Raw genomic sequence first — 22956 nt, forward strand, 5'->3', positions numbered from 1 at the left:
TTAACCCCTTACCCGCTGTCTGCACTTGGGTCCTCTGTCCTTGTCTTCGTGTCCTCACCACCCACGATCATGACAATATTAGAATGCAGTTCATTTAGACCACTCTCACTGTTAAATATTGATTATAAATTATACACAGCTATTCTTGCCAAAAGATTGGAAAAGATTCTCCTTTATCTTATACATAATGATCAGACTGGTTTTATTTCACAAAGACAAACCCATGATAATATTAGACTGTCATTGCACATATGATGCAATAAATCATATCCAACAGGACAAACTTGAAACCCTTTTAATTAGTCTAGATGCAGAGAAGGCCTTCAACTCGTTGGCCTTTCTTATATAAAACTCTTGAAAAATTTGGCATGCATGAAAATTGTGTTAGGGTCATCCGTACGCTACATAATAAATAATCAGCCCGGATCAAAATAAATGGATATCTTTCAGATACCGTAATTTTAGAGCGCGGATCAAGGCAGGGGTGTCAGATTTCACAGCTATTTTTTGCGCTTTACATAGAGCCTCTCGCACAGTGGATTAGGCAGACTGAATGCATTAAAGTGGCCGTACGATGGTGTTTCATGCATTCTGACTTCTTTACAATGTTAAACGTGCTGTATTCTCATGCTTACCATGGTCAACTTGTCAAAAACTGAGTTGGCCGTACGTAGTATTTCTGTGCTTGATACACTCCCCCAGCGATCGTACAGGCTTTTTTTACAGGATCGTTTTTTCGAACATATAAAACTGTTTCGTAACAATTTTTCTTAGTCCCCTATTGGACAATTCTCCCGGAAAAGCCCGCGGCAGCAAGGAGAACAGGAGAAGGAGCATGCGCAGACGTCACTTGTGCACTTGTGTTTAGGAGAGAGAAAGAGAGAGCATACGTTCGCGAAGTTCAGGTGTTTGTTTGTTCACGGCATTTGGGTGATGAATGTTATATAAACGGTGGATATAAAGCTGGATTTGGAGATCGTTTGAAACTGATATATGGAGCCGTCCCAGCGCTAAAAGATGCCGGATATGAACCGCATGCGGTGAGTGAAGCTGATGTCTGTGTTTTGTTGGCAATGGGTGCGCACGTGCTTTAGTTCAGCCTACCCCTCCCCCCGCCATATGTTTTCGGAAATAATCGCACAGCTGTATCTATCTTTTATAAATGTGATCAAACTAAATACTCTTCGAAGATACGAAGTATGCAATACTACTCTATAGGTACTCAAGATTAATATGAGATTGGCAGAAACCGCGTGTGTTATGGCCGCTTTAAAGGCATTTGTATTAATGGAGAAGATCATAAAGTAGCATTATTCGCTGAAGATATTTTAATTTATTTAAGTAAACCCACAAATTCATTCACTGAATTAATGAATATCTTAGAAAAATTTGGTAGATATGCAGGATATAAATTAAACATTCAAAAAACGCAAACCTTGACTTTTAACTATATACCTGCAAAACATATTAAAGAGAGATTCCAACTTAATTGGGATCAGAGCTCACTGAAATACTTAGAAATAAACTTGCCCAAAGAAACCCTAACATTGGCAGAGATAAATGACTTGTCACTCTTGACAAAAATGAAAAGTGACATACATAGATGGAACTCTTTTCTTGGTCTTAGTCATGGAATTGAATCTATAAAGATGAATATCCTCCCACGATATCTCTATTTATTTCAGGCATTGCCGGTTGACATTCCCTCAAAGCAATGGGGGAAATTAAATAAATTAATTTATTTCTATTTATTTGGCAAGGGAAAAAACCCAGGATCAAATTCAAAACATTACAACTCCCTTTGGAGGAAGGAGGCATGGCATTACCCAATTTCAAAGATTACTTTTATGCAGCCCAAGGTAAATCTTTTATTGACATGTGTAAACCAGCCTATCATGCTAGGTGGAAAAATATTGAATTATCAATAATGAATGACCCCCCGATACAAGCAGTATTATCATATAAAAATCTGGGTAGATTTATAGATAATCTGCATAATCCGTACATTGAAACTCAATTAAAAACCTGGAATATGATGAGGCCATAAATTACAAATATGTCAATGGTGTGCCTACGATCCTAAATTCAAACCTAATAGAATGGATTATAGATTCAATTCATAGATCTCAAAAGGAATAACAACAGTCTATTCTCTTACAGAAAAGGGACATCTCAAAAACTTTGAAAATGTGAAAAAAGGTTATTGCCTTGAGAAATCAGATTTTTATAGATATCTACAGAATCATTTTAGCACATAACACTGAAAATGAAACATACCTTGATGACCCAAATAGTGAAGATATTTATAGATATGTTATATCTAAATTTTACAAAGACAAAGAAATCTCATTCTACAGAATATGTTAAAGAAAAATGGGAAAAAGAAGGTGATTTTTCAATCTCGAATGAGGAGTGGCTTGATGCATGTAAATTTATATGGAAATGTACTAACTCCCACATATGGCGAGAATTTGGGTGGAAGTGTCTTGTTAGATTTTTTATTACACCAAAGCAAAAAGCTCATATTGAAGGTGGCGGTACCAAATGTTGGAGACTGTGTGTGACTCGGGAAGCCAATCATTGGCATATATTCTGGCCCAGTGATAAAACCCTTTTGGTCAGAGATTCATAAAGCTGTGGAAAACATATTTAATATAGTCCTTCCCTTGCACTTCTCTTCATTATTCTTAGGAAAGGTTGATTTTCAGGCAGGACGACCGGATGAATATTTATTTGGTATCTTGATATCCACTGGTAAAAAAAGCGCTCACAAGGCGTTGGTTGCTTCCTGAACCCCCCACAATACAAGAGTGGACGGTTATTGTAAATTACATTTATGTTATGGAAAGAATTACCTTCTCCCTTCCCCTTCAGAAAAATGTATTTATTAAATTCTGGTCCAAGTAGGTAGAATATCTAAGGCAATAAGGACCAAATATTTTGGAGGCATAGAACAAATGGCCTTTGCAAATTTTTTAAGAGAAATTTCACTAATCTACCACACATTTTCCATATATTGCAAACTGGAAACCATTCTTTCCTCCCATAGCCTCTACCATATGCCAAGAATCTACAATTGTTCATTTCAATTATGAAGTTGGATCAAAATGACCTCCCCTCTCTCCCATTATTTATTTATTTGTTTTCTTCTATTCGTTTATTATTAATTTCCTTTTGTATTATGTATAAAAAGTAAAAAACTTGTATGGCAAAGATGAATGTAACTATATCTGTATTGACATAAGTGCTGATGTTCCTGCTGATACACCAAAAGAAAAAAAGAAAAGAAAAAATATAAAATAGAAGTAAATGAAATAACAAATAAAAACTCAATTTCAGATCCATAGGCTGAGGCAGGAAGACTTTCATCATAGCAATAAATCTGGTAAATATCTGTCAAATAAAATAAAATCAGGAAAAATGTACAGTATCAGTTATTAAGGACTCATCAGGGAAATCCACCAACTCACAAGAAGAAATAAACCAAATCTTCCTTAATTATATTCTTCAGAAATCGACCCAAAGCAGAGTACCATAAATTCCTTTCTTAACAGTATCAACCTGCCACAACTTGATGAACACCAGAGAAATAGCCTTGAACCACCCACAACACAACACAAACTCTATACAGCTCTACAACAGCCGTACAGCTGTACCAGGACCAGACGGATTCCCGGCCGAATATTACAAACACTTTTGGTCTACTCTATCACCACTCCAAAACAAAACTCCCCGTTAACTTGAACACAGCAACAATCTCACTCCTGCTTAAACCAAATAAGGACCCAACATTACCAGCAAGCTATTGTCCCATTTCTCTGATCAATGTAGACCTTACAATAATTTCCAAAGCACTTGCCCACAGATTAGATAAAGTTACATCGTCCATTATACATCCAGATCAAACTGGTTTTATCAAAGGTAGAACAGCTACTGCCAACACACATAAACTTTTTAACCTAATCCATTACACTTCAACCCAAAAAAACAAAAACCAGGTACACTGGATGCAGAAAAAGCTTTTGATCGAGTTCATTGGAAATTCCTGCTTTCCACATTAGAGAGGTTTGGCTTTGGGGAGTCGTTCATGAATTGGATCAAAATTTTATATACATCACCCTCAGCCACTGTCATCACCAACGGACTAACATCACAAAGATTCTCACTGCACCGGGGAACTAGACAAGGCTGCCCACTCTCCCCTTCATCTTTCACCATTTTCATTGAACTATTAGCAGCAGCCATCTGTCAAAACAGCTACATTAAAGCTATTCAAACATCAAATATACATCACAAAATTAGTCTATATGCAGATGACTGTAGAGAATTTAGCATAAGCCAAATGGTCGGAGTCATTGAAAGAAGAGCCATAAACCCCCTCCACTCTCTTTCGGTCTTTTGATGTTGATATCAAGAAACCAGGACGGAGCCTGGACTTGGGTTGGTGCTCTCACCGAAAGTGTTGATAACCCTGTAGCGAGGAAGGCGGGACGAGAGCCGTGGGGCAGGAAGGCGGGGCCAGTGGCGTGAGTGATAATGAGTATCAGCTGTACGCGCACCGGTCCCGCATGCCTCACGGGGAGCTAGGGAGCATAAGAGGACGAGCGACGGGACTGCCGAGGAGAGAGGACCGGGCCCGGAAATGTTAAGTTTTATTTATGTTTGTGTGGCCGGCAGTCATCCGTGAGGGGCTGCCGGCCTTTTACTTCCGTGTTATTGTTTATTTATTTTGATTGGCCGGTTCCCGCCTCCTTCCTTCCCTACATTGAACTTTGCTTTATGGAGATGCAGATTTCATTTTCCAACAGGACTTGGCACCTGCACACAGTGCCAAAGCTACCAGTACCTGGTTTAAGGACCATGGTATCCCTGTTCTTAATTGGCCAGCAAACTCGCCTGACCTTAACCCCATAGAAAATCTATGGGGTATTGTGAAGAGGAAGATGCAATATGCCAGACCCAACAATGCAGAAGAGCTGAAGGCCACTATCAGAGCAACATGGCCTCTCATAACACCTGAAAGTGAAAGTGACCTAATAGTCAGATATGGCGACCCATACCCGAAATGTGACCTCTGCATTTAACCCATCCAGAGAGTAGTGAACACACGCACAGCAAGTGGTGAACACACGTACACCCAGAGCAGTGGGCAGCTATCACTGCAGCGCCCGGGGAGCAAGTAGGGGTAAGGTGCCTTGCTCAAGGGCACCTCAGTCGTTACCCGCCGGCCCTGGGAATCGAACCGGCAACCTTCTGGTCACGAGTCCGACTCTCTAAACATTAGGCCACAACTGCCCCACGACTGAGCTGTGCCACAGACTGATCGACTCCATGCCACGCCGCATTGCTGCAGTAATTCAGGCAAAAGGAGCCCCAACTAAGTATTGAGTGCTGTACATGCTCATACTTTTCATGTTCATACTTTTCAGTTGGCCAAGATTTCAAAAATCCTTTCTTTGTATTGGTCTTAAGTAATATTCTAATTTTCTGAGATACTGATTTTGGGATTTTCATTAGTTGTCAGTTATAATCATCAAATTAAAAGAAATAAACATTTGAAATATATCAGTCTGTGTGTAATGAATGAATATAATATACAAGTTTCTCTTTTTGAATGGAATTAGTGAAATAAATCAACTTTTTGATTATATTCTAATTATATGACCAGCACCTGTATATTCATTTGTGATGGGTTTTCTGTATTCACGCTCACAAGCTTGGTCCCTTCTACTGTGTTTCGATTCGCTACCTTTGCTCTAAATCCTGTTTGATAAAGTCACGTTACTTATGGCCATGAGATAATGTAAAGTATATAATATCATTGAGGCATTCGCTGGACGAATGCATACAAGTATTGTTATGCTTTATATTACTAATCAGAGACCGTAAAATATGTATATTTGATCACGATTATTATACGTATTTTCCTTTGAGCTAAACTAATTCCTTGACTGAAATTCATGTTTTAAATAACTCATTTCATGGATGTGATCTTGATAGATCTGGTGGAGAACCATATTTGATGAGCTTAGCTCATCATTATTTTAACTAGCTAAAACCTCTACATGGCATACTATTATATCTACAAGGGCCCCAATCTTCACTAACAGAGACAATTTAACTCATTGATTCCTTCTCAAATATTCAGGAAATCAAGGAATAACATACATATTGCAGCCTGCAAAACTATATCTCATTGGAAAGCCTGTCCACTTCCCATCATAACAATGCACCAGAGACATATTCCCCCTGGTCATGTCTCCTTACCCTCTAATACCCATAAATCTTCTTTGCCTGATTCAAGCCACAATGAAGCACACACACTCTTATACAGTATGAGGGGAGGCGTAGGACGAAGTAACAGCACAACCTAATATTATTTTCAATATTAATAATAAAAGTATTGGTTGTATTAATATTCATATACATGCAAAATGTGCATGAATATTAACTTTTCCTCTCTCCCTTCTGTCTCTGTTCCCTGGTTGCCAGAACCCTGATTGGGTGGTTTAAATTAGTCATGGGTGGATGAGGTGCTGGGCCTAGGGCTTTTGCCTCTTGCTGTCTCCCCACTCTCTTTCCTATGACCTCTGGCCTGGAATCGAAAGTTTCCTGAGGGTGTGGGGGGTGGCCTTTAGGCACCGCGCTTCATCCATCCCTGATGCCCTTTTGTGGCGTAACAGTGTACTGTCTGATGCTGATTACATTTTCGCGAAAGTTTAAGTTGGGGTACTGCAATGCTTATTTTCTATAAAAAATGCTAACATACTGCAAATGATAGCTAGCAAATTATTTTAAAATAATGTTAGCACATGAAAGCATTACAAATAAATTGTTTACTTTACGTTCTTTGTGTATGTTTTTGACCAGCAAACTATGTGTAATGAAAAATTGGTGTAAATTACAGTACAAGTTGTAGAGAATTTAGCATAAGCCAAATGGTCGGAGTCATTGAAAGAAGAGCCATCAACCCCCTTCACTCCCCTTTCTCCTGGTTTCTTGATACCATCATCAAAAGACCAGAGTCAAAACCTCTCACTGAGAGTTTTGATAACCTTTTGTTTCTCTGTTGGATATTTTATGACTCCTAAGCTTCAAAGCAGGGGGGAGAAGTCTCTCTGTCTAAGCCTCAGATGTTAAGTTTCAGATAACCAGAGAATCTTCTCTGACAAATAGGAGCTTGTGTGATTCAACTGTCCTTTTCTATAAATATATCTAAATATCTAGGTTATATGTTGTCGCTCTTGCCATTTTTAAATAATTGTTATCTGTAATTGTTAAATAGGCAAGTTAATTCAGGCTTTGTTTGTATTCGTACCTCCGAATGAATCATGACTTGATGCAATTCAAACCTTAGCATATTTGATATATAATTTTTTGTCTGTACAATTCCTCCTTGTTTACATATATTGTGTGACCATAGAACATTCTCTTTTCATTATGTTATAATTTGGAATGGTATTTTGTAAAGTTGCCAGGAGGTCATAAAGATGCAAATTAGCTGTTGAGTGGACAAAGAGCCTCTTACCTGCTCAACTCTGATTGGTCGATTCAAACTCAGGTGGGCATGCCCTCTCATGAGGTTAAATATCGAGCCTGCTCTGAAAAGCCTCTTCCGTTCTTCTCTTCTGCTAAACCTGCCTCCAAAACTTGGTTCGTGGTGTCTCTTCGGAGACTGCCCTTTCCCCCCCCACTGGGAGAAAAGAAGGAACAATGGACTTCTGCTGCCACGTGGTTAAGCCATGCGGCCGATCACGAGGCCCACAACTTTCTGCAGGTCTGCCTTCTGAAACCTTTTGAACAATTCCATCTCTACACGCGCATACGGATATCGGTCCAGCACAGAGCTTGCAAGTATCCGTTTCTATTTATAGAATAGCTGCGTTAAGTCTGTGCCTCTTTGTTAAAGAGTACATTCCTCGAGATCATAAAAAATACATTTCATGAAGTGTTTAATTTTGCCGTGTTTGAATGTAAGCAATCTGCCAAGTTGTAAATCCGAAGGTGAACGAATAACAAAGTTATTAGCTTATAAAAAAGGTAATCGACTCTGAATCACGCGAACAAGCCATGACCTGTCCGAATCTTTAACCACAATGTACCTACGTCACTAGAAAAATCCCCGCCTACTGACTGCGAAAACTTAACTCTCTCCTCCCCAAACACTGTACTAGCTCGTTCGTGACGTGTGCATCATGTCTAAGAGAAGCTGTGTTCTATGTAGTGAAACTAAGTCAGTCTTATTTTCACTACCAAAGGAAGAACTTCTGAGGAAAAAATGGTTACTATTTATTTTTCAAACGACACCAAAGGAGTATAAACCGAACGTTTTACTTTGCGCGCGTCATTTTACCGAAGATTGCTTCATCAATCTTGGCGCCTTTACTGCAGGATACATTAAACGTCTTTCCTTAAAAGATGTTGCAATACCAACTTTATTTGGACCTGTAAGCTCCACCGAATCACAACCTGTAAGTGTGACTCTTTATTTTTGTCTTTACTTAAAATTAAATTTGTGTGACGTTATCTCATGTCTGTGTTTAGCTAACGTTACCGTTATTTTTGGGGTTGTTACTGTTTGTTTACCTAACGTTAGCTATAAACTCGTTGCGCTAATGTAAGTGTTCAACCATATTAACTCGCAAAGTCTTTATTTCAAGAACTGCGTGGTGTACTATAGTTATAATAACATCTGAAGATACGAACACCGTACACTGTATGCCGTGATAACTAACTGTTACAAGAGAAGTGTCTAAAACAGTCCTTTTTCTTACTGGCATCTGTATAAGGATTAAAGAATGATTCGTCAGACTCGGGCTCGAACTGGTAAGGTAAAATCGACGCCATCTCTCTCTATACACTGTTAATATCCAACCACCTGCAAACCGTAATACAGCAGTAATGATAGGCGGTCCATTTGCGACACATGCTGAACGCGTTTGACCAATCACAGCAGACTAGACCATTTGACCAATCACAGCAGACTAGACCATCTGACCAATCACAGCAGACTAGACCATCTGACCAATCAGATCAGACTACGCTGGCGGAAAGGCGGAGATTACACAGATGAATCGCGGAACGAATCATTTGAGAGTCAGTCAAGAAGTAAGGTAATAAAAACTGCTTATTATTACGAAATAATAGTATTTTTACATCATGTATGTACATAAACTTGTTGTCGGACACTCCATAAACCAAAATAAGCCCTTAAAAATAATGAGGAATGTACTCTTTAAAGATGATTTTTATTGGTGTTCAGAAATCGCTGCCATGCCCTCTCTCTCTCTCTCTCTCTCTCTCTCTCTCTCGTTCTCTCTCTGCGCTTCCTAGCGCATTTGTGTTTCATGTATTTGTTTGTTTTATGCGATCGTCATTGTTTTGTTTACCATGTAGAGTAGAGTTGAATAAACAACCATATATATTCATTTGTGATCGGTTTTCTGTATTCACGCTCACAAGCTTGGTCCCTTCTACTGTGTTTCGATTCGCTACCTTTGCTCTAAATTCTGTTTGGTAAAGTCACGTTACTTATGGCCATGAGATAATGTAAAGTATATAATATCATTGAGGCATTCGCTGGACGAATGCATACAAGTATTGTTTATATGCTTTATATCACTAATCAGAGACCGTAAAATATGTATATTTGATCACAATTATTATACGTATTTTCCTTTGAGCTAAACTAATTCCTTGACTGAAATTGATGTTTTAAATAACTCCGTTCATGGATGTGATTTTGAAAGATCTGGTGGAGAACCATATTTGGTGAGCTTTGCTCATCAATATAATAACGTTAGCTAAAACCGCTACAAAGTTAAAGAATTTCTGTCTGTAAGGATTTTTTGGGCACCCTAATAAAATCACTGGGTCTTACCTGGCCACCTCTAAAAAAATGTTCTGGCTACGCCCCTGGTTGATTAGCTAGTTATGTTGATTGACATCTGATTTCACCTTTCGTTGAACAACGCTTTTATATTAACGTTCGGGGCCCATGCTTGCACGTGACGTCACCGCACACGAAATTCAAGTGAGTCTAGTTGAGAATGAGAACAGAAAAAAGTTGTGTGATGGATTGTACAGCGCGAAATCTGAGATTTATTTTTAAAGACTGACGAAAGAGAGAAAAGAAGCAAATGGACCGCTGCAATTTGCTAAACAAATGGAATATTCAAAAGTACCCGCTTGCTTGCAAGTCCGACCCAGCCAGGTACGTTTTTTGTTGAACCATACCATTATAGTGTTATCTACCTACTTTCTAACGTTACACTTTTAAATGTTGCATAAATGTAAAGTTTTCCCAGCATTTTCTAACCTTAGCCAAATATAAACAGTGTTGGGAGAGATCCTCTATTTCTTTTAACATTCTAAGCCCAGCCAACATTGGTATGTGGGCCCCATGTGGGTAATATCTGGGCGACATGGGCCCCACATGGGCATGGGATAAAAAAGGGCAAAATATATGGGCCCCATGTGGGATTACAAATGTGGGTCCCATATAGGTTTGCCCTTATGGGACCTTTATGGGCTGCATGTGGGCACACAGATTTTATGATTAAAATACATATTATGCCTTTACTCCTTTAAATGCGTACATTTGAACATTTGTATGTGGGCCCCATATCGGTTTTATCTGGGCGATATGGGCCCTACATGGGCATAGGTTTAAGATGGGCAAAACATATGTGCCCTGTGTGGGATACCAATATGGGTCCCACATAGCTTTGCCCATATGAGACCTTCATTTGCCCATATGAGACCTTCATGCTTAAAATACATTATGCATTTGAACTTTTTAAAGTTCTTATATTTGGTTGATAATCCTTTTAAACATACAAATATCTCAGATATTTAGGCTGATTTTGTTATGTATTTAATGCAAATGGAGTTTCTGGAATATTTTTGTTAATTCAATAGGCCTGTATAAGTATTTTCTTCCTTTCACTGTCCTAACTGTATGAAAATCAACCACGATAGATAAATGCAGAAATCCAGGTCAATTTACATGAGTCTCACAAGCGACGTTCTTGCTCAATGTGATAGATACTTTCGACTTCGTACTTAGCTGCGCAGACCAACCGGCCTACGTCATACTACCGCGAGATTGATCAGGAAGCACTTGCCTAGAAACGATGTCGCGGTATCTTGATGTCATAACTCGATTGCTTTGCGCGGGTGATGCATGGAGTCGAGCACACCCCTGACCGAGAACACTTTGTTCCGCTTGACAAAGTAGTTCTCCTGAGTTTTGGTAGATTTTTCTTATATCACATAATTAAATATTCTTTTGTTGAAAAAGTTTAATGTTTAAATGACAGCTATGATTTAAATCAAATAAATAAATCAAACTACAGAGGAGTTTCTCTATCGGCGGAAGGATATCTTTGGCAGAGCAGTGGCGCGCTGGCAACTCCACCGAGCAGCAAGTTTATTGAGTCGGGACTGGAAATGATCAAAAATAAGAAGGTAAAATTCATATTTAAGCGTGTTTTTGTTATCCGTGTTATCAAGCACCGGGAACCCTGTTTTGACCGTTATTTTCCTTTGCATTTTGTAAGCCTGCGTGTACCCGCCATTTTTCCACCTGAGGTAAAATTGAATTGACTTTACCACAGCCTATGACGAGTGTCACTAATTTACGATATTTAACCATTTAATGCCATTCTTTTTAATTCCTCAGATGTCTAAAGCTCAAAGGCTGATGTCAGAAACGATGTAACGTTAGGACATAAATTGTAATCTGTTCTGAGACCAGATTTATGCAGCCCGCGCTATCGTTGTCTGCAGCCTGTGTAGTGCTAGAATGCTAGTTCCCATTACATTTTAAATACGTGAATGTGTTCTTCAAGAACCTTGTTTTTTTTTTTACTGAAAATGTACATCATATGACACAGATTTGTTGTATTTGCTTTGTTTGCGTGATATTTCTGGTTCGTGTAGTGCTAATTATAAATGAAAAGCGTTTGAGGGTTCTCAGCGTAACCTTACCAGAGAGTGATTGACAGCACGATGTGATAATGTCCCACCACTTATAACAATGTTTTAAAATATGGGTGCATTACTAAAAAGCACAAATCTCAGGACATGACAAAATTTCTCCAGGATTTAAAACCCACTCGGACCCCAGGGTGGTTAAATGATTGATCTGCACATATGCAGCATCATTGCCTTCATTATGCAGACTACACATAACAGATTGTTCATAAGAGTATATAGTATATACTGTACTTGTCAACTAATAAATCTGTTATTGTGAGGTGATGCTATCAATTTAATGTCAAACAATTCAAAAATGCATGTAGAGTACTCATTTGTGCTGTAAACTATGTGATGCTGGATGTATCAAATAACCGTATTTGTGTTCTTCTGTTACAGGTGTGGACTGAAACCACTGGAGCAAGAGACAGGGGTGGAAAAAGAGCCCTTAACGCAGTCTGGCACAAAACATCAGACTGTCAGCAGTTTAAGCGTTCAAAATATTTTTTGTTCAGTTGAGTTTAAAGTACCCTTTCTAATCTGAAATCTATCAAACTATTTTTAATGAATTTGACATTTAAGACTGTTTTTAAGGTTGAGTTAAATATTCTTTGTTGAGGATCAGAAAATTATAATAAATTTGATATTGAACATCCATGTGTTTTTCATTTTCAAAATGCACCTATTATACCTACTAAGAAAGCAACATCCAAATGCTGCAGTTATCATTTAATCAGTAAAAATTGCATTGTATTTGGTAGAGCGTAAGAATGGAAAAGGTCAATTACAATTTAGCAATAACAAAAATTGTACTGTCCAGATAGGAAACCTCAAAAAACAATCTAGAACCACTCAAGTATACACTATGCAGGGCTCCTCCATTAAACATACAGGGCCTTGGTTTAATCCACATGGGCTTTATAAGGTGGGACCAATATGGGGTTTATGCATGTTGCCCACTTGGGTCCCACACGGGCCCCACTCAGATTATACGTAGGATTCATATGGGCTAATTCACATAGGGCCGACATGGAACCGTGGACAAACCCACTTGGGGCCCATGCCTCAAACCCATATGGGGCCTACATTGGCCCCACAAAAAAATGTTGGCTGGGAAGCAGCTGTACTTCATACAAACTTTAGAAGGAAGAAATTAATTAGCCTCTTTAGCCTTGGCTTTAGGATTCCTAAACAACCTTTCATTGTGTAAGTTTATGTTAGGCTCCATTAACAGATAGTAAATAGGTTCCCCAACATAACATACATTGTTTACATCAGGGTCGGAAATTAACAGAGGCTTTGGAAAAAATGACAACAAGGTGAACAAATCTGCTCTCCAAGTTCAAGACAAAAGAGGAAAAATTAGTCCATGCATAATAAAAAACTAGCTAGGACAGTCGCAATCTAAATAATATTTAGGTGAAAATGAACGAATGTGGATGACAGCTTCTTTGCTCTGCTACTGCTTTGAGCATTACAGCCAATCAAGTTCAGGGTATGAATATTCTGACCAATCAGAGGCGTTTAAATGATTCACCGGTGAAGAAGAGATGTGCTGAAGCGCGTCACACTTAAAAAGTTTATCACTAACAACCGCGTACAGATACGATGTAAGAAAGAGATTCATTAGTCAGACTCTTTACTGTATTACCTGAAGCCATTGAGTGTTTTAGTGATGTTGGGTGTTCTTTGTTTTCTACATATTTCCTGTTTGAATAACTGCTTTTTATGTTCCTTAGAGACTAAAAAAAGCAATAAAACGGCAATACAATAATTCATTAACGCTTCTCGGCTTGTTTTGTAGCGTGTAAAGAGTGTGACAAGTGTTCATGTATCCTAATATCTGAAAGTAATAATCAAGATGACAACATCAAGGGCAATAATCAGCATCAATGATTTTTTTAAATCTTGCAGTCCTATGGATTGAGTTTATGTTTTATCAAATATATGCTGCTTTGATCCACATCAGTTTAAAGACACCTCTGGTGCTGCTTTGTTTCTGTTTAAATTAAACAAGTTATCAGGGTTAAGCAGGTTTTCATTATTTATATTTTATTGTTTATTTCATCTACATACATTTAGAAGTAAATTATCACTTGTACCTCTTATCAGCAATCCTAGGATTTATTTTTTTATAATTTCATGCCAGGTCAGGGTTAAACACACATTTTCTGTCATGGTCTGTGGACCCCCTGAAGTAGCCTTGGCCACTCCCTGGCCACCCCATATATAAAACTCTAGCTCCGCCACTTTACTCTAGACCGTGTGTATGCACCGTTTTACCTTTGTAACTAAAGTAATAATTATTTTAAACTCTGTTTTCGGTTTTATATACAGATTTGATTAAATATTCCACTCGCATTAATAGGGTTAATCACTTCAATTACATCTAAAAAGTTAAAGCCCCAGTTAAAGAATGTATATAAAAACATTTATAGCGAGAATAAGGATCAATGGTGTGCACTTTGATATGTGGACACTGTGTGATCCGGTGGCTGAGCGGTCCATTGGTTTATATCTTCCACATGTCTCATACAGTCACGTGGATGAAAATATGCATATAGAAAGGGTATGCAGATACTGTTGCAACATTATGCAACAAGGCGTTGTAAGCTCCATATATGGTTATATCGGGGGATATGGGTGGAGATACATGTACGCACAGTTTTCCTCTGACTGGGATTCATAAAGGGAATTATGTGTAGGTTCCTTTTGTGAGTGCGCACACTGACGTGTGTATTTAAAGCTTTCCTGTAGCTCAGTGGTAAGAGCATGGTGTTAACAACGCCAATGTCGTGGGTTCGATCCCAATGGATTGCACATACTTAGAAACAAATGTATAGGATAATGCAATGTAAGTCGCTTTGGATAAAAGCGTCTGCCAAATGCATAAATGTAAATGTGTATGGATTTGTATTTGCAATATTGTGGAAAAAATAGTATAAGGATTAAGCCAGTCTCTCGTATCAAAAAAATATGGCTTCATACAGTGGCTTGCAAAAGTATTCATCCCCCTTTATTTTATTCACATTTTGTTATGCTGCTGCCTTATCTTAAACTACTTTAAATGATTATTTTTTTACATTAATCTACACTCCATGCACAATAATGACAAAACAAAAAACTGATTTTTGACAGCTTTGCAAATTTATTAAAAATAAAAAAACAAAAATAAGTACATTGCATAAATATTCATACCCTCAACTCAGAAAATGGTTATAGCACATTTACAGACTCAAATCTTTTTGGGTACGATGTGAAAAGCTTTACACATCTGCATTTGGCAATTTTCTGTCATTCTTCTCCTCAGATCCTTTCAAACTCTGTCAGGTTGGATGGAGATCATCAGTAGACAGACATTTTCAGGTTTCTACAGAGATGTTCAGTTGGGTTCAAGCACTAGCTGGGCCACTCAAGGACATAGACAGAGTTGTCCATAAGCCACTCTTGCATTGTTTTAGTTGTGTGCTTAGGATCATTGTCATGTTGGAGAATGAACCTTCTGCCCTGTCCGAGGTTCTGAATGTTCTGGGCTAGGTTTTCATGATCATTATCTCCGTATTTTGTGTACAGTCCCTGAAGCTGAAAAACACCCCCACATCATGATGCTGTTTCCACTACACTTTACTGTTAAGACAGTATTGTACAGGTGTTGAGCAGTGTTTTTCTCCAGACATGATGCATGAATCTGAGATTCATCAGACCAGAATATCTTGTTTCTGACAGTTTGAAAGATTCGTTGAAGTACGTTTTTGCATATTTCAAGTTTCCATGTGTCTTCACTGAGCAAAGGCTTGAGTCTGGCCACTAAGCCATAAAGCCCAGATTGGTGGAGTGTTGCAGTGATGTTTGTCCTTTTGTAAGTTTCTCCCATATCCATATATGATCATGGAGCTCAACCAGAGTAATCATCAGCTTCTTGGTCACCGCTCTAACCAAGACCCTTCTCCATCGATGGCTCAGTTTGGACAGGAGGTCAGCTCAAGTAAGAGATCTGGTGGTTCCAAACCTCTTTCATTGAGGATAAATGGAGGCTACATGCTTCTGTGAACCTTCAATACAGCAGATTTTTTTCAGAAGTCTTCCCCAGATCTGTGCCTTGATACAATCCTGTCTCAAAGCTCTACTGGCAGTTCTTTTGACCTCATGTCTTGGTTTTTACTTTGATATGCATTTTCAGCTGTTGCACCCTTTATAGAGAGGTATGTGCCGCTCCAAATCATACTTATTCAATTGAATTTGGCACAGGTTAACTCCACTCGAAGTGTAGAAACATCAACAAGCAAAACTAATGCTTCTGAGCTAAATTGTGGGTGTCCCAGAAAAGGGTATGAATACTTATGCAATGTACTTATTTTTGTTTTTTATTTTTAATAAATTTGCACAGCTGTGAAAAATCAGTTTTTTGTTTTGTCATTATTGTGCATGGAGTGTAGATTAATGTAAAAAAATAATCATCTAAAGTAGTTTAAGATAAGGCAGCAGCATAACAAAATGTGAATAAAATGAAGGGGGATGAATACTTTTGCAAGCCACTGCATTATTATAATTAAAAAACTTAATGTCCAAATAAGTGTAATTGACATTACTTGTCAAGTTGTCAACTCACCTTGACTAAAGAAAACTCCAGCCAACCAAAGAGAGAAGACAAATATAGGAAAATACTCGGAACAGTTTGCCCTGTCAAAGTATGAGACGCATTACACAGAGCCTACACATAATTCCTGTTATGTAAGACATGTTTTAATCATTTAATGGATCTAAATATCTATTAGATTATATAAAAAAATATGTCTGAATTTCCTTTAAAAACTTACTGGGCTCTAAAAACTCTCTCAAACTCTGGTGGTCCTGTAGTGGCTGGGGGAGAGACTGAATACTTCCTCCTAGCATAGATCACCATGAGAGCGAAGTATGCTAATGAAAGGAGATGTCATTTCATTGTGATAGTCTGTGAAACCCAGGCTAAAGTATCAATCTAATTTTGAGATAACAAGCATTAAAGTGTGATTTCAACCATTAACTTCACTATGATTTCAATCTTTGACATGGTCTTAGTCAATATTAAAGATATACAGTAAATGTTATATTTTCAAGGAATGTTCTTTACATTATGTAGAAAACAGTGAATCACAAAACAATGACTTTAGCTGGGTTTTCACAGACTGGATCACGTTTTAAAACCCATTATAATCTATACGTACACAAATATCTAGAGAATTAAAAATCACATTTCACATTTCAAATGACAAATCGACAGTCACAAGACAATAATAGTATTCTTGTACAGTGTAATCAAATTTTTCTTATTTACAATTATTAACCTAGCAATAATTTACCTTGTTCCAGAAGTCCCAGTACCGTGACTGCTGCTAGACAAACCACCTGATCCAGCATTGTTGCAAAAGAAACACGACAGTGAGATACAGTCTCAGCCCACACAACACTATGAAAGTTCTTCCCTGTTCACAAAGCTCATTTTGACCAGAGCAGGTGGAGCAAAGTGCTGAACAAAATTCTCATGTTAGGGAGAATTCTGACACAACATACTGCCAGACAAAAAGGTTTGAACAAATCTGGGATAAAACCAGGGCAGAAACATGTTCAGAGGCCCAAACATTCCTACTTATCATGAAAAGCATTTATACTATTGTCTCTTTCCATTTCTCATTATACCTCCTCCATGTGATTATTTTGTTTATTAGCCTGTTTTATTGTCCAGCAGGCAAGAAAACCCCTATTCAACTTCTGGCACCCATTTATTCCTCATCATTTAAAAATTAAGCACAAACTAAAACTCAATCCTCATTCTATTCACTGGCTTACAAATTACTTAACTATTATTTGTTTAAAGACAGCCTACTGTTTAGGCTTGATGTATATGAATCAAAATTACAACCAACATTTTCTGAATTTCATATTAACTGATAAAACCAAGACTACAACAAATCACAAACAAAACACAAATACCACAGTAAGACCTTCAAACCCAAAGCACATGTAAACACACCCCAAACAAGTCAATTCTAAAGAGCTATATTTACATCATACTCTTGTTTACAAAGAACAATAAAAAAGTCTAAAATACTTCAACTTTGTCAATAATGTACATATAAAAATAAGATCTATCTTCTCCTGAACAATAAGAACTACAATATATAAAAGAACTCCTGTCACAGCCATTATGCAGGTAACACTTATTCATGCAACATTAACCCTCTAACCAATGCATAAGTCTATAACACAGCTTTTCAAAGTAAAAAAAAAAAGGTGTAATATGAATGATCAAATACCACTGTAAAAAGTAATACTTTAGATCTACTCAATATATTTTTTAAATTAAATACAACTTATTAGAAATGAGTACATTTCAATCAATTTTATTGCTTAAAAGTTACACAATATGAAGGGTCAAGAGCCCAACTCAAGAAAACACTGATCACCATGATGGTGACTTTTGTTAGCTAGGGACGTTCTTAAAACATTAAAAAACTGGACACTGAATGTTTTCAAAACGTTTTCAAAAGCATGAAAAACCTCTAAGGAAAGTTCTTATAACAAACTTTTGTTATCTGGGTATATGTTTTCCGTGCTGTTTAAAGCCGAATTACTAGCCGCTTCGGCGAAATCGCTTTTTTAAATGTCGTGGCTTCTTGTATCATCTGGTTAGGCCACAGTGTTAGAAGGGAAGTAATTGATTTGTTATTATTCTTATTTACGGAGTTATATGTGTGTTTTGCTTCTTTCATTTAATGTCTGTGTTTCTGATTTTTTTCTTCCAAAAGTTTTGACCAAGATAAATTCACCTCAGAACCTTTTGTGGTGTCTGATCATTTTTAGGTAAATTCTACCTTCTCGGAATAATATTTAAAGTTGAATTATTATTTTTGATTATTTGTTATTAATATTTAATTAAGTAGACCTTGGAACCTTAAGTCAATTTTATTATGTCACAATTTGCATTTACTCCATTTTATTGTGTAACTTTAAAGCAAATTGATTGAAATTTACTCAGTTCTAATAAGTTGTATTTAATTAAAAAATTGCTTATAATCTGTTGCCATAATTTTATTGAGTAGATCTAAGGTATTACTTTTTACAGTGTAGGGATACACACTTTCACTTTATCATTGTAGTGTTCTAAACTGCTCTGCAGTCTTAATCATTTAAGCTGACACAACCTGTCAAAGCATCCAATTCTTACAATGTGTGAAACTACATTTGAACATAGAGGGTATGGAACCTAATAGGTTACTTCACTCAAATATGAAAACTCACATTATTTATTCACTCTTACATCTTTTCAAACCTGTATGACTTACTGTATGAAAAAAAGGAATATAACATATTGCATGTTATATTTTAGCCTTGACATGTCAGTCCTGATTTCAAACATTGCTTTTCCTGATCCTCTTGTTTTCCATACCACCATTTCACCGCACCTACATTACAAAGGAATTATGTGACAGCAAATAAACTAAGAACTACAGAGCTCCGTTTCAGCTGCAAAGAAAGTTCTGAAAGACAGGAGAGTGAGTACATCATGACTGAATTCTTACTTTTGGGTGATCTTTTCCTTTAAGTAATTAACCACACTTTTACTTGCATATTCAGTTGCATGTGTAAATCAGTTATGCAAATAAAGAGTGCAAAATGAAGGCTTGTGAGGCTGTTTAAAGGGACTACTCACATTTAACATACTCTCCACATGCCTACAGGCAATGCAAATAAAAAAACTGCATGAACAGCGGAACTGTTTTTTTCTTTGCATACACTTATCATATAGTAAAATTCAGTGGTTTTAATGAGCCACAGGTTCAGTAGTAGAGCATTTTCCTCCTCAATATTTCAAGCCCAGACATCATTTCAATACTACACAGGCTCTTGGTCCTGTGCTGAACTCATATTGGATTACATACACAAAGTACATACTCAATAGAGGAAACAGACATTCTGACAACTATACGACCAGTAAATCCATTCTACCCCACATTAAAGTTACCAACATATGCTTAAAAAGTCTGTTAATGGTCAGCATGTGTCAGTCATTGGTGACTGGCCAACAGCTCATCTAAATCATCCATCCACTCCTGCGTTGAATGGTTCTTCAACAGTGAGTCCAGCTCAGTTTCAGCAGGGAAACCAGACAAGCTGCCACTCGATTGGCTGTTGTAGCCAAACTGGTGCTGACTGGCTGTCCTGTTAAGCTGATAGGCTTGATTGCTTTGAAGCCCTGCAGTGCAGCTGGGTACAGTCTGAGCCTGGCTAAAAGGCCCAAGATCGGGCAGAACCTGCTGGGTTTGAGGCACCGGTTGGCCTTGCTGGGGAGTCTGCTGGTTGGAAGGAGGCATCTGCTGCTCCACGGCTGGGTTATTTGTCCGTTGTTGTTTCATATTAGGCATTATCTTTCCAGGGTTCATGCCAGCCATGGCTCTTCCAGCCACACTGTTACCCATTCCAACCTGGGAAAATGGGGCATTGTTCGGAAGTTTAGTCATCCTCGACTGCGCATGGAAGCCAGAGTTGGGAAAGCCTGCAGTCATGCCCCCATTAGCAGAGCCTGGCTGGGACCCCATCGCCTGTTGCAGACCAGGATGCTGCTGGGGCTGCTGCTGCCAGGGTTGGGCCTGTGTGGGCAAGGCACCTTGAATACTGGATGGCATGGAAGAGCTCATGTTATTAGCCATGACATTGGGCATGCTATTAGGAAGCCGCACTAGGTGCTTCTGTTGTTGTTTTAGCATGGCAGTGTTGGGTTGGCTCTTCAAATGTGCTTGCTGCTGGACTGTTAAAATGTTCTGTCGGTAGGCAGCAGACATAGTTTGTACTAGTGGTCTCTGTTGGTTGGGGTGGGAGGAATGCAGAGGCATGTTCCCATAGATGACATCAAGACCACCTGCACAGGGTGGAAGATTCATATCTGCTTGACTGGCAACAGAAGGGGCTCCAGGAGGGGGGCCGCCACTCTGGCCCACACCCATTCCCATCATGCTTTGTGTCTGAGAGAACATTCGCTGAGCTCCTGGGGCAGGACCACAAGAGTTTACATTAACGATTGTCTGTGACGTGCCTAAACAGAAAAATGAACAAAATTAGACAATCCACACTCAAAATAACATGCAATGGATAATGTTGTAGTCCAATTTCCCATCTAGAATTAAAATGTTCAATAACTACTATTTGTACAGTAATATTAACACGTTATTTAAATAAGCATAAGCTAGACATGTATTGTCATCATACACAAATTCTGCTTCAATCAACTACTAACTGTATCAAATACTTTTAAAATGGCATGATATCAATAATCATAAAAAATAGCTACTTATTGCATGTATTGTGCTTTTTATCCAGAAAAACATGTAGTTTTGTTAGGGCCCAAATTGCTTTTCTTAGGATTTTTCTTAGGGCCCGAAACTTTGTATGTATATAATTCTCATCGACCCAAACAACATTCACATACCCATTAGCTCCACCCAACAGAAAATTGGCCATTTTAAATTCCTCCTAGGCGATTCATTTGATTGCCACTAAGCGTAGTGAGCATGATGCAAGACAGTGGAGATGCTAAATTGTGAACTGATTTTTGATCTCTTTAACTGTGTTGCCATGGCAAAGCAATAAATTGATTGTGACTCTGGAAAACAGTAAGTGTCTCAAATCTACTGCATACATCAAGTCATTGCGATCACACTTGAGCTGATTGCAATCAGACTTGAGTCATGGGGTCTGATCACATTGATGTGGCTATGGTGAGTCGCAGTCATAGCGGAACCAACTGACAACAGGAAGTGTGTCATTCACATCAGTGGATTTTTTTGTGGTGAATTTTCAAATACTCTGAGGAGATTCATGCGACTGTCACCATACTTGGTGAACATGATGCAAAGACAATAAAGAAGCTAAAATGCAAACTGATTTTTTATATCTCGATGTGTGTTCCCATGGCAAAGCAATCAATTTATGGTGATGGGGTCATGGGGTCTGATCACACTGATGTGGATATGTGAGTCTCAGTTAAAGCACCACCAGCAGGAATTGTGTCTCTTACAAAAGGCTATTTAAATTTACCAAAGTCACTTCAATCTTGAATACTATATGCAGATGTTTCTTTTCCTTTAACATTTTACGTAGAGTTGTTAGTCATGGGCAAAGGCTTAGAGGCTGTTTACACAAGACCATTTTCAAATAAAAACGGAAAACTTTTTATGCGTTTTGGCTGTTCATTTACACGAAAAATGCGTTTTGGGGGAAAAACTGAAACGTAAACTTTTGAAAACGGGTCTTAAAGTGCAAGTTTTTGAAAATGGCATTATCGTTTCCGTGTAAACTCTGAAGACGGCGTTTTCCAAAAACGATGACGTCATACGCATCGTTTTTGGAAAACGTTTTGGCTGTTCATTACACGTTCAGTCTGTAGGCATGCACGAGTATTCCCCAAACAATAATGATGGCCTCCATGCTGTATGTTTGTGCCGCGTGACATACTTATTATCATTTCTCCAGCAAAAAAGAGATTTACTGCACCACTTCAACCAGTGGATACATAGTATTATATGCACACTACTATAAACACACACACGCCGACAAAGTGTATTAAAAGCGCTTTTAGATTAAAACAGTGTATGTGGATATGCACAAGCATGTAGGGTTCTTTATAGAGCAACAGCGCCATCCACTGGCCTGGCATGAAAAATACATTGTTTTTATTCGTTTTCCTGGATCCATGTAAATGCAGATCGTTTTGATAACGCTGTCGTGTGTACGTGGAACTTTTCAAAAACGCAAAGGAAAAACTTTTCTGTTTTTCATTGTGTAAACATACTCTTAGACATAGGTGCGGAGGGAAGAAAGGTAAATTGCAAACAGATTTTTGATGTTCTGAATGATGTTGCAATAGAGGCAAACAATTTACAGAAACAAAGCGTCATCCCAGTTAACACAGTTACGTTGTGACGACGTACCTGGGCCGGACCA

General features: G+C 38.1%; 2 protein-coding genes across 3 annotated transcripts in view; both read right to left on the reverse strand.

The window, feature by feature from the left end:
* The window catches only part of ltc4s (leukotriene C4 synthase), a 29115-nt gene extending 11221 nt beyond the window's left edge, over positions 1-17894 (reverse strand). For both annotated transcript variants that reach the window (XM_057348853.1, XM_057348852.1), the window contains exons 1-3: positions 17319-17894; positions 16797-16896; positions 16589-16659 (exon numbers count right to left, since the gene is read on the reverse strand). In XM_057348853.1, coding sequence (XP_057204836.1) covers positions 16589-16659; positions 16797-16896; positions 17319-17376 — 229 coding nt within the window. In that variant the 5' untranslated portion in view covers positions 17377-17894. The remainder of the gene's footprint in view (positions 1-16588; positions 16660-16796; positions 16897-17318) is intronic.
* A 105-nt stretch (positions 17895-17999) lies between these two features.
* Positions 18000-22956, reverse strand: part of maml1 (mastermind-like transcriptional coactivator 1) — a 40328-nt gene continuing 35371 nt past the window's right edge. The window contains exon 4 of the mRNA XM_057350197.1: positions 18000-21049. Coding sequence (XP_057206180.1) covers positions 20025-21049 — 1025 coding nt within the window. The 3' untranslated portion in view covers positions 18000-20024. The remainder of the gene's footprint in view (positions 21050-22956) is intronic.

Source organism: Triplophysa rosa, linkage group LG13, assembly GCF_024868665.1.
Source record: "Triplophysa rosa linkage group LG13, Trosa_1v2, whole genome shotgun sequence".
Taxonomy (NCBI): Eukaryota; Metazoa; Chordata; class Actinopteri; order Cypriniformes; family Nemacheilidae; genus Triplophysa; species Triplophysa rosa.